General features: G+C 49.0%; 1 protein-coding gene across 1 annotated transcript; it reads left to right on the forward strand.

Annotated features, from left to right (window-relative positions):
- The first annotated feature begins 335 nt into the window (after nt 1-335).
- On the forward strand, nt 336-4,109 carry Smim34 (small integral membrane protein 34). The gene is made up of 2 exons (XM_059276990.1): nt 336-599; nt 3,042-4,109. Exons 1-2 carry the CDS (start codon nt 593-595, stop codon nt 3,437-3,439), a joined length of 405 nt encoding a protein of 134 aa, XP_059132973.1. The 5' UTR covers nt 336-592; the 3' UTR covers nt 3,440-4,109.
- Nucleotides 4,110-11,996: the final 7,887 nt, after the last annotated feature.

Consider the following 11,996-nt stretch of genomic DNA (forward strand, 5'->3'; position numbering starts at 1 on the left):
AGTTGTTCCTAGAGAACCCTGGCCCAGTACACTCTCCAGCTTCTCCCAGGGGTCCCCCGCTTGCTGTCTGAGGCTGCCCCTTCCTGCTGCATGTCTCCATCCAGGACATGGTCAGAGAGGAAGCCGGTGACTCTTGGCCATGGATCTTCCTGTCCCTGTGACAATGGGCCTCTGCTAAACTTGGGGACTGGCCACACCTGCCGCAGGTGCAGAACAGGGCAATGCCAGAATCATCCGGGTTCAGAGCTGGCCATCCGGTCCCAGAGAGAACACCCTGGCACCACAGGCTTCCCATGTGCCCTGCAGAGGGCTACAGGCTTCCCAGGACCTGCATTTAAAAAGGAAAGTCCTTTGATTTGGACCTTTCTAACAAGCCACAGCCGGGCGGTGCTGTCTCTCGTGGGCACGGAGGACTCCCTCAGAGCCTCTGATCAGTTAAAGAAGAGAAGTCTCCCACTTGCAGTGGGCTGTTTTGCTTGGGATTGCTCTGCAGTGTTTGGGGTGCAGCCTGGGCACACTGGGGCTGTGATCTGCAGGACAGAGCCCTGTCGTCACCCCCTCCCCTCCTGAGAGTCAAGGCCAAGAGCAGCTCATGGACGGTGAGTCGTTGGAGTGGCAGCTCCAGCTGTCCTGTTTACTCCACAGCAGTAAATAACAGGTGTCAGTGGGCACGCCCCCGCCACAGGGTGTATTTATTCTTTAAAATACAACTGAGTTTACTCTCACCTGAAATAGACGAAGAAGTCGTTCATTTCTTTCGAACTGAGATTTGGTTGGTTTTAAAGCAACTGAATGTCTATAGCTCTTAGCTGGGCAGGTTTCATTCTGTACTTGAATATATAACAGTATTCTAGCAATTTCCAGAAAGTTCTATGAGTTTGTATATTCATTTTAAGTTTAAATAAATTCTCTTGCACTAACTAAAATTTACTGTATTCCTATAGGGTTGATTTGCTACTTAAAAAATAATAGTAATTGTGAGATTTTTTCCCCTTGTGTTCGCTCAAGGTCTCAAATTATTCTACCAGCAATGTAGACATGCTTCCGAGAGCCAAACTTATGAGATTCTAATCTCATTGGTCCTGGGCTTTGACAAGTGTGGATTGGAGATTCACATTTAAACAGTCCTTTCTGTAAAATGAGTAAGATTACCCACTCACTCTACCAAGGAACTCTGACTTTACACCAAACAAAACTTCGATGTTTTACTTTAGAGAGCAGCAGCCGAATGTCCAGTGGGTGTCATGAGCGCCGTGGGGTGGACCCCGCACACCGAGGTGACGCCAACAAAGTCACTCGGGGAATGTGACTTCTCTGGCTCCCTCGGCAGAGAAGAGTTTTGAGTTAAACAGCAGCTGAGATCCTAATCTTCTCATCAGAGCACATGATATCTTTACCCAGAGCCAAGGAGACCAGAAAAGCCAACTTGTACTCTTTCCTTTTTAAAATTAAATTCTTTTTGAAAATAAGTACACATTGTATAACACAAAACGCACAAAAGGGTGCACTGTGGAAAGTCCATCTCCTCCCCCAGCTCCCTTCTCTAGGGGCAACCAACGCCACTCATTGCTTGTATATTCTCCCACGGTGATATCAGACTGCAGTGACTTGGAGAAGTGGGCATCAGTGCTGCTGGGAGCGGGTGGAACCTAGCAGAAGGACGTTAGGTCATTGTGACCTCGAAGGGGACTCTGGGAACCCAGTGCCCCCTTCCTCTTCTTGGCCACCATAGAAAGCCCCTTCCTCCAGCACACACCCCTGCACAGTCGGCTGCTCCGTCACAGACATAGACTCAATGGAACCAAGTGACCATGGGTGAAACCTCTGAACTCTGAGACTAAATGACCTTTCCTTGTCATAAATTCATTTCCCTCAGGTATTTGCTACAGGGAAGGGAATCTGGTTAAGTGTATATGCTCATTAACTCAAGGCAAATCAATGTACCCAAAGGTTTTTACACTATGTTTTAGCTTATTTTTCACTGATTACTGTTTAGATCTAAAAACCTTTGCATGGCTCCTCTGCATGGAAATATGTCACCCTCACTTGGTGGCTGTAATGACTCACTTTAGTTATTCAGAAGTTCTTCACTATCCTCGGAGAATTGGCTCCAGGGTTCCCACAGAGGACTCTATGATGCTTAAGTCATTGATGTATAACATAAAACTTGAAAACACTCTGTGCTGCACGGTCTTCTGTGTGTTTCAATCATCTTTTTTTTTTTTTTTTTTTTTTGACTTCTGATTTTTTTGAGACAGGGTTTCTCTGTGCAGCCTTTGCTGTCCTGGAACTCGCTCTGTAGACCAGGCTGGCCTCGAACTCCGCCTGGCTCTGCCTCCCGAGTGCTGGGGTTAAAGACACTGCCGCCCGGCTGTCTTTCCTTTTTAACTCTCACTTTCCTTGTGCTGACATTTTCCTTTCACTGAAGGAAGGTCCTTGTTTTAGGTCCTGTGATCTGACTGCATATCTTTCCACTGAGATTTTAGATTTTTTTTTTTCTTTTAGGACTGAAGGCTGGTGAGAAAATCAGCAGTATAAATGGCAGTGTTTCTACAGTTTGCCATTTGTATTTTTTTAAAGCTTTTATTTTTTAATTATGTGTTGATGCACATGTGTCTGTGCACATGTGTGAAGGTGCCCATGGAGGCCAGAGGAGGGTGTGGGATCCCTGGAGTTAGAGTTCAGGCCGTTGTAAGCCATCTGCCATGGTGCTGGGAACTGAATTCAGATCCTCTGCGAGAGTCTAGTACACATCCTTGCCCACTGAGCCGTCTCTTCGGTCTCCTGTATTTTGGTTTTCCGGCAGGCAAACACACTCAAACAATTTTAAGTGTGGTTAAATTTGATGATGTTATATTCAAAACCTTGTATTTTGAACTGTTGATTTTTGAGAGTGGCATATATGTTGGTAGGTTCTCACCTATTGCACACAGAAAGCCTCCATAAGCTGTCCCGGGTACTCACCCCACCATGGTTTTGGATATGGGCCTGCACTCTTAGCCCAGGACACTTGGTCTCATCTGGGCCTTTCTGTTTCCCAGTGATCAAGTGGAAACCCCAGGAAGCCTTCAACCAGACCCAGTCCAGCTCCCTCCTGCGTGACCCTGTGGAGGGGAGGAACAGCACCAATTATACCAGGACCCTGAGGCTGCCAGATGCGACCAGTGCCGCCTGGTACATCCTCACCATCATCGGCATCTATGGTGTGATCTTTGTCTTCCAGCTGGCCAGCAACATCCTCAGGAAAAATGAGAGGTCCTTGGAGGACATTTGTTATTCCAACTTAACTTCTGAACTCAAAAGGGAAGGGTTTCAGGGCAAGGTAGCTGAGTGCTCACTGATCATCAGCAATACAGCAGCCCTCCAGCCTCAGCAGGATGGCCTGGACCCAAGAGGGGCAGAAGACAGGCTCCACAGGGGAACCCAGGGGGTCCCCTGAAAGCCAAGGCCGACAGAGCACCATTGGAGGCCTCAGCTGTTTTACAGGTAGAGAAGTTTGGGGCCTGCCAGGGATCTTGAGAAAGGAACTGAGCCCTGGATTAGGGCATGGTGAGCATCTCTGCCCATGGACACTTCTGAGTGTGGACAGTCACCACAGTGTGGTCTAAGTAGAAGAAACAATAGAAGCCATAGGTTGGAAGGGTACTCAGGGTCCTCCGAGTGATTCAGGATACTCCTGAGGGTAAAGAGGTGGCTTCTTGTCATGGGATGAAGGCTGAACGTGGAGTCAAATGCTTGGGATTAACAACTTCTAGGGATCATATACATTTCTGAGTGGCAGTTGATCACCTGGAACATGTAGGAGTTGGGATTGTCACCAATAGTGACTTTGTTTTAAAGACTTACTCCATTGACTTTAGGACCAAAGTTGTTCGTAGCAGAAGCTAATCAGTCTTCATTTTCTCTGGAAGAGTGGGCGCACTGAACAAAGAATTAATTTTGGACTCAGGAGCTCCAGACTCTGGTCTTTGACGTCTGAGGACCTATGACTGAACTTCTCTAAAACTTAGTTTACAGGTCACGTGAGGAGAATGATGCCAGGGCGTCCAGCCGTACCACAGAGATAGGCTCTAGGGAGATCCTGCATGTGATTATGTTTTGAAATACAAAACGCACACAGAGAGGCGTGTTGTAGTAGTGGAGACGGCGGTGGAGACGGTGGTGGAGACGGCGGTGGTGATGGCGGTGGTGATGGAGGTGGTGATGGTGGTGGTGATGGCGGTGGACACTGAATGGGCAGAGCGAGTGAGGCTGGTTGGCAGCAGCAGCGATGGCAATGATGGTGTTGATGGTTTCAGTACTCGGGGTTTCTCAGAATTCACTAAGTCTCCTTTTATTGTTTGAATTAAGTTTTAGTTAGCACTCAGATGAACTTAATTATTGCATTTCCGTACATCATTATACTATGTTCTCATTGATGCTCCCCCAGCCCCTGTTCTTCTCTACTGCCCCTTCCTGTTTCCAAATGGTGTCCCTTTCATGTCACACATTGTCACCTTCTCTTGCTCCCTTTAGACCTCTGCATCCTCCCTCATAGTTTTCTCTCTACTTTCCTGTGTGTAAACATATATATGTGTGTAAATATATATATGTAAAGATATCTGTGGTGTATTTGTACACACACACACACACACACACACACACACACACACACACACAGGTTCTCAGAGGAGTAGTGGGGAGGCAGGCAATCCTGGCCAGTAGTTAGGGGTGTGATGGAGGGGAGAGTTGCAGAGGTTCCCTCCAAGAGCATCACAGGGCCTGGGCATTAAACAAATGCCTACAGAGCAAGGAGTCAGAGCAGATCACATATCTCTGTGTAGTTCATAGCGTATGGACACCTGGTCAACCAGACTCTCCCAAGCCTGGCAGGGTAACAACATTGTGGGACTACCGAGACTCTTGTACAAGATATGGACTCTGCGAGGAAAGCACATATATGAGATACATACAAATTATAACAGGATTAAGAGAGCTGATTGATGTACCATAGGACAGGTCAAAAAAAGATACAAATGCCTACATCCGTACTCTAAGTAGACACTCTTGACACCCCTGAAAACTCAACACAATGAAAGCAGTCAGGATGGTCGTCTGTCAAGCCTGCCAAACCATGTGCATACAAAGCCTGGAGCTCTTTGGAGAATATTAACACTGTCACTGTCACTTGTCAGGAGGGAGCTGTCTGAGCCACAGCTGTATCCCTCCTGGCTCGTAAAACGTGTCATCACCTTCCACACAAGCAGCCACCAGTTTGTTCAGGCACAGACCAGTCTCATCAGTACACAGGCAGCAGGGAGCTGCCTTCTCTCCAAGCCAGGTGGGTAATTTGTCCCACAGCCTCTACTTACAAATACACTTCACACAGAGTACACTGGAAAGCTTAATTAGCAAAAACACACATAAAGCAGAGGCCCCAGGTTGATCCCACACTTTGCCTCTCACTGGGCCCAGATGAGATTTCTGTCAAGGGTGAAACTGATCTGCCCCCAGAGGGTCAGGACCAAGGCTGGCCCCTCTTAGAACCCGAGTCTCCAGGGGTACAAGAAAGAACCCCAAGGTTTATAAAGTCTTAGAGGACACAGGCCATCTTGCTTAGTTCTGCACGGATGTGACCAAAACACTTGGAAAGAACAACTTAAAGAAGAGAAGATTAATTTGGATCCCAGTTGCACAGAGTTCAGCCAGGGTTGCTTGTTTCTAGGCACTTGGACCGAACATCATGGTGGGAGCCTGTGAGTCCAACCCAACCCTCCCCTCACTGCTGGAGCCTATGAGGGTACATCTTCCCCTCACAGCAGGTATGATGTACAGAGAGGAGAGAGGAGAGAGGAGAGAGGAGAGAGGAGAGAGAGGGAGAGAAGAGAGAGAGGGAGGGAGGGGGAGAGAGAGAGAGAGAGAGAGAGAGAGAGAGAGAGAGAGAGAGAGGATTAGAGACTAGGCAAAACCTTCAAAGACACACCTCCCGGGACCCACTTCCTCCAATCATGCTCAACCCCCCAAAGTTTACACCATGTCCAAAACTGTGCCATCATCTAGGGACAAAATTTACAAAATATGAGTCTGTTGGGGGGGACACTTGACACACAAACCACAACAAAGACACACCTTGGACCCAGCAGTGGGCTGTGATGGAATTTGTTGTTCAGTCTAAGGCTTTAGTAGGACAGGCCCATAGGACTGAGGAAATTGGCTCAAACCAGTTGCCCAGGCATGCATATAATGTACTTCCTTATGAGGCAACCTGGAGTGTGCCTGAGGGCCTAGCAACAGGTGCTGTCAGAGCTCCTGATTGTGTATCCAATGAGGGATGACCACACAAGTCTGCCAGATTGGGACACAGCCTAGGTGCTGGGAGGAGGGTATATAAGGCTTTCCCTGATACTGAATAAATGAGTCTGTTGTTTGCCTTCAACTGACTCCCCATGTCTGTGTCGTTGATACCACACTTCTCACCCCTTCCCCTTCCCCTTCCCTCCAAGGGAGCCATTAGGATCCAGCAACATCAGGCCAGAGCAGGAGTTGGCAGGGATGCTTCTAGGGGGATACTGAACACATGGGCCGAAAGGGTTCTGTCGGAAAGGTACAGGGGCCATTAAATCCATGTTGGCAGCCATCAAACCTTTAAGGTACGGTGGAGGGAGGGATCTAGTTTGAAGGATCTTACACAGTGCTGGTGCATTTTCACACACCAGCCTTGGCCACCCTCTCACCAACTCCAGGGGTTCAGGAAGCTGAGGCCCAGAGAAGCTGAGAGACGTGTACACTGTCACACAGCCAACACAAGTCTCAGGGCTGATCTAGCAGACTTTGAAGCCCTGTAATGTTTCCATTACATCAGCCCTAGTTTGCTTTCTGTTATTACAATAAACATGACCAAAGCAACTTGGAGGACACACTGTGACACTTCTGGGTGACAGTCCATCACTGAGGAAAGTCAGGGGAGGCACTCAAGAGGGAACTGCAGCAGAGACCACGGAGGAGCACTGCTTACCAGCCCACTGCCTGGCTCATACGCATCTAGCTTACTTACACAGCCCAGACCCCACCTTTTAGGGATGGTGCCGCCCACAGTGGGCTGGGCCCTCCCACAGCAATTATCAGTCAAGACAGTCCCTCACACGGGCTAGTCTGATTTGGGCAATCTCTCAGAGGACTCTATTCTAGGCCTGTCTTTGAAAGCAAAAGCTAACTAGGACACATTTTTGTCCCCCAAACTGTTCTCCCTCCAGGTAGGGAGTAGGGAGACTGGCATCAGTGAATTGGTAGTCCATAGTTCAGAGTGGGGGTTGGGTGAGGAGAGCAACGTCTGTCCCATTCTGTCACTTCTGTCTGAATTCTCTCCTGGAAGGCCATGGAATGATGGCAGCATTTTAAGTTCACTAGTCAGTCATTGTGTGGCTATGGAAAGTCAACGAAGTCTTCTCTTTTTGTTTCTAGAAAATGGGCCATCACTATTAGGAAGGAGGGCCCTAAGAGCCCCAGCTCCCTGTTGTCCAATGCAGAGCCCAGCAGACTCTGGGCTGAACATAGCTCAGTTCACTTCTTCCTGATGTCATGGGAACGCTGCAGGGAGCTGGGGGCTGGAGGCCAAGCTCAGGCTTGTTGTAGCAGCCCGGTAAAACACTGCGTTGGAGGATGAGTACCATGACCTGGACCATTACATGCTGTAACCTGGAAGGTATCATCATTTTATGACATCACCTCCATCCCCCTCACCAGGCATGCTTCTCCCAGCCCCGAGGCAGGGAAGTACCATCCCCCTCTACACTTGGGAAGCCCAGTGACCTAAACAACAAACAGAACTAGTGGCTACAACAAGCTTGAACCAGACTAGAGGTTCTCAATCCACATTCTATAGAGGTTCCTTGGGGCTACTGTGAGCATTAGGGGAGACTAAATCACATTCTTTACCTTTTCATTTACACAAAACCAAACCACCTCTGTATTTGAATGTCTATGTATCAATTTGAATGAGGAAAAACTTGGTTATTTTTCTTTCAAAACTAACTCGAGGGCCAGGAACTGTAGCTGTCTGCTCCCAAGGGTCCCTGTCAGTCCCTGAGAAGACCCCATTCTAAACGACAGGGCTTCCAGTCTGAAGGTCACTTGGAGGCCAGTAGGAGCCCATGCTAAGGTCAGAGTGCACCTAGAATCTCTAACCCCAGGCTGCTCCAGGCAGAGCCTGGAGGAACCCTCTGCCCCTTGATCTCCTCCCTTGAGATCTCAGAGAAACTTGATGAGGGAGTATTTGCCTTTACTGAACAGGGAGCCAAGGAGGCTGAAGAGAATTTGTTCATCACCCACACTGATGTTTCCAGTCCCTTCCTAGGACAGACAACTGGGAACACCATGGGAAGTGGGCCATGGGAGGGCTGCAGGGCCCGAGGAAGGCGTCCTCAGACTACGGGTTGGCTGACAGGAAGCTCATGAGAGCTGGGTGTGCACCAGCAGGCTAAGGTACTTATAGTCCCATGTGCCTACACATACATGTACACATTTATGTGTGCATGTGTACATTCACCTACACACACACAGACATGTACTCACATATGTAAATACATCCCAACATATGTGCATTTACACATGTATATAATCTATGTATCATACACACCACACACACATCCTTACACACATGCATACTCCCATGCTCTTATTGGCTCATAAGAAAGAGAAAGATCAACTCTCATGTGGATGAGCCTGAGCTCCTACTGGGTACAGCTTTCCCATTCTCTGTGTAACATCAGGCAGAGGTCCTGAAGATGTGAAGATGCTACTTTTCCTGGCCAACGATCCTCAGTCTGGAAAGCACACTTTTTAAATTAATGTTTTCTTTAAAGGATTTCTTTTTTAAAATGTTGTCTATAGAAAAGAAAAAGCAACCGAGGAGTCTTTCCTCGGCTGAGAAGAGAAGGGAGGGCACCTGCCCCCCTGTTTGCTTTGTAAATGGGGTGATGGTGTTTATTTCAATAACATGGGTCACAGGGATTGATTAACAGATAGTAGATAAGAGGCCAGAGCCATGCCCAGGACTAATGTGCCCCAAAACATTGTTTCCCAGTCACGAACAGCTGGGCCTACATGGTGATCTCATATGGCAGAGCAACTTCTCATTGGAAGTGCTCCCCAGGAGCACATTTGGGGAGACTGGAAAGGTCCAGCAGTCAGTCAGTCAGACAGACAGACAGACAGACACACACACACACACACACACACACACACACACACACACACAGAGGTAGGGCTGTCTACTGAGTTATAAGTTTGGCTTGTCCTCAGGACCTCTACCTTCTTATCACAAGCCAGACCCACAAGGGGTAGGATCACGTCATCGAGGGAGCCAGGCGAGGGCAGGTGTCCTCCAGCCTGTGATCAGAAGAGGCTCTTGGGTTAGGAAACCTGTAAGGTTCTCTGAAGGTGCCTTGTAGGGGCTGTGGCGGTGGGGCTGGGTCAGCTGGAGCTGGCTCGGAGAGTCCCAGCCCAGCAGACTCTAGTACCTGGGCAGTGGGCCGCAAAGGCTTGGACCTGAGCAGTCCCGGAGGGTGACCTCACTGCCCTGTTACCCCTGGGAGCCCCAACAGTGCACAGCCCAGTGTGATTTAACTGAAATCAGTAAGTGTAGTGGCTTCCAAACAGTGGGCTGTGAGGTACCACGCTAGCCACAGTACACATCTGTTGATAGTGACAGTGGGCTGTGAGGTACTACACTAGCCACAGTACACATCTGTTGATAGTGACAGTGGGCTGTGAGGTACCACACTAGCCACAGTACACATCTGTTGATAGTCACAGTGGGCTGTGAGGTACCACGCTAGCCACATACACATCTGTTGATAGTGACAGTGGGCTGGGGCTTAGTGGTGGTTTAGATCCTTTTGTGTTTTGTGTGACTAGTTTCGAAGTACTCTGAGCTCTGAGTGATACTCAGCCAAAGCTCCAGGATCCCAGGGGTCCTCTCAGGGGTCTTCCCAGGAGTCCTCCCAGGGGTCCTCCCAGGAGTCCTCCCCAGCTGGCTTACCTCAGCCCCATAGCCCTATTCTTGCTCTAACATATCCCCAAAGACGATTAATTTGTGCATTTTATATCAAATTCCTAGTCTCATATTTTATCAGATGCACTCACAATGAAACGCGAACTTGCCCTCTGAATTGGTAAAGAGTAAAACATATTACTATCAAGTAGCAAAGACCACAGGCCTTTATGAGGGCGGTATTTCAGCTATGTGTGGTTTGGCCCTTTTCCTATTCCGCCGTCCATATAGATGTAGATCTGCACACTTAGTGTGGGGACTGACAGAACAGTGTGTTGAGGTAGGAAACTGTGGTGGGGGGAGGGAATGAGGGAGGGAGAGAGGGAGGGAAAGAGAGAGGGAGGGAGGGAGGGAAAAAGGGAACGAGGGAGGGAGGGAGGGAGATACACAGAGACAGAGGGACCAGGCAGAGAGCAAGCACACAGACCAGAGTTCCTATGTCCCCAGTCCCTAACTCGCTTCTCCTGACAGCCCACCTCCTAAAAGCTCCTCCACTCCCAGTAGCTCTCCAGGGTGGAGACCAGCTTTAACACACAGGCCTTTGTGGAACATGCCATATCTGCCCTCTAGCTCTGGGGAGACCTGAACTAGCAGGGAGTGCTCTCACTCCTTAGGTGTGTTAAGGAACGGACCACTTGGCGACCAGGATGTGTGTGGACAGCATAAACACAGGGAGGCCCAGTGACTTCTTCACTCTGGGCAAGTGCCGGTCCCTGAGCTGTGACTTCATTACAAACACTCATTCACACAGGCAGCCATGGTCAGTGGCCCGCCCCCGCCATCCACTCTCACTGACTTGCCCGGCCATGCCCTGGACAGAGTCTGCAGCCCCTGTAGAAACATCTGCTTCACATTCCCCAGAGTCTGGGAAAGCAGCAGAGTTTTCAAAATACGCCTTAACATCAGGCATTATTCAGGGAGGAGACTGGTGCTGGTGTGGGGTTACTATGACAACAGATTCTGCAACAGCAAAAGAGATGAGTCTCAACTGGAGCACATCTTGGAGAAGTGGGTCTCGAAACCCAGGAATAGTGTGGGGTCAGAGGATGGGAAATCACCAAGACCAAGAATTAGGAATGAGAGGTTCTCTGGCTGAAGACAAGGGAGCGATACCACCTGGGAGACAGTGGAGGGTAAGCCTGACACCATCTGAGGAAGCGGGTGGTTCTCGCTAAAATCGGACATCACAGGGAGTGCGCAATGGACCTCACAAAACTCCAGGAATACTGAAATGTGGTCGAGCCACAGGTCTTTAGAAGTGCCCACCTCCTCCTCAGCCCCTCTTCACAGGTGTGCCCTCCTGGGTTCTCATGATGGGACCTGCCCCACCCCTCCTGGGGAACCTAGGATCCCTCCAGTCTCCCCTCACCCCCGCCCCCTCGTGGCTCCCAAGACCTGTCCCTCCTGCCAGGACTTGTGGACTCTTCCTACAAGTGGCGCCACCCTTGAGGGTGGCCACTGTGGCCTTCCATGGTTTACTAACAGGTAAAGGAACTGGGGGTAGGGGTTGGGGGAATGAAGAAAAGGAAGGGAGATTTCTCCTCATTTGTTACGGGAAGGACTATTTACTTCCTCTCCACACTGATCAACTTTTCTTGCATATTTACTTTCTGTTAATGTACATGGATTACACAAAACCATGGCCACGTTACACCACGTTCACAGTCTGTGAGGTCCGTTGTAGTTACTTTCCCAGGGACTGTTGGCACTACAGCCTCCCTCCTACACGAATTTCTTTCTACTTTAGGTCTCTTGTTTTTTCTTCTATGTCTACTAGGGAATGTGAGGCCTGTCTCCCTGAGTCTGTCTTATCTCAGTTAACACAGTTCTTCCCAGTTCCTTCCATTTCCTGCAAACCTCACGGGTTCATTCTTCAAAAAATAATTATGTGTGTATGTATGTATGTATGTATGTATGTATGTATGTATGTATGTATATGTATGCAGTTATTTATGTGGGTGGGTGG

The sequence above is a fragment of the Peromyscus eremicus genome, chromosome 12, assembly GCF_949786415.1.
Source record: "Peromyscus eremicus chromosome 12, PerEre_H2_v1, whole genome shotgun sequence".
NCBI lineage: Eukaryota > Metazoa > Chordata > Mammalia > Rodentia > Cricetidae > Peromyscus > Peromyscus eremicus.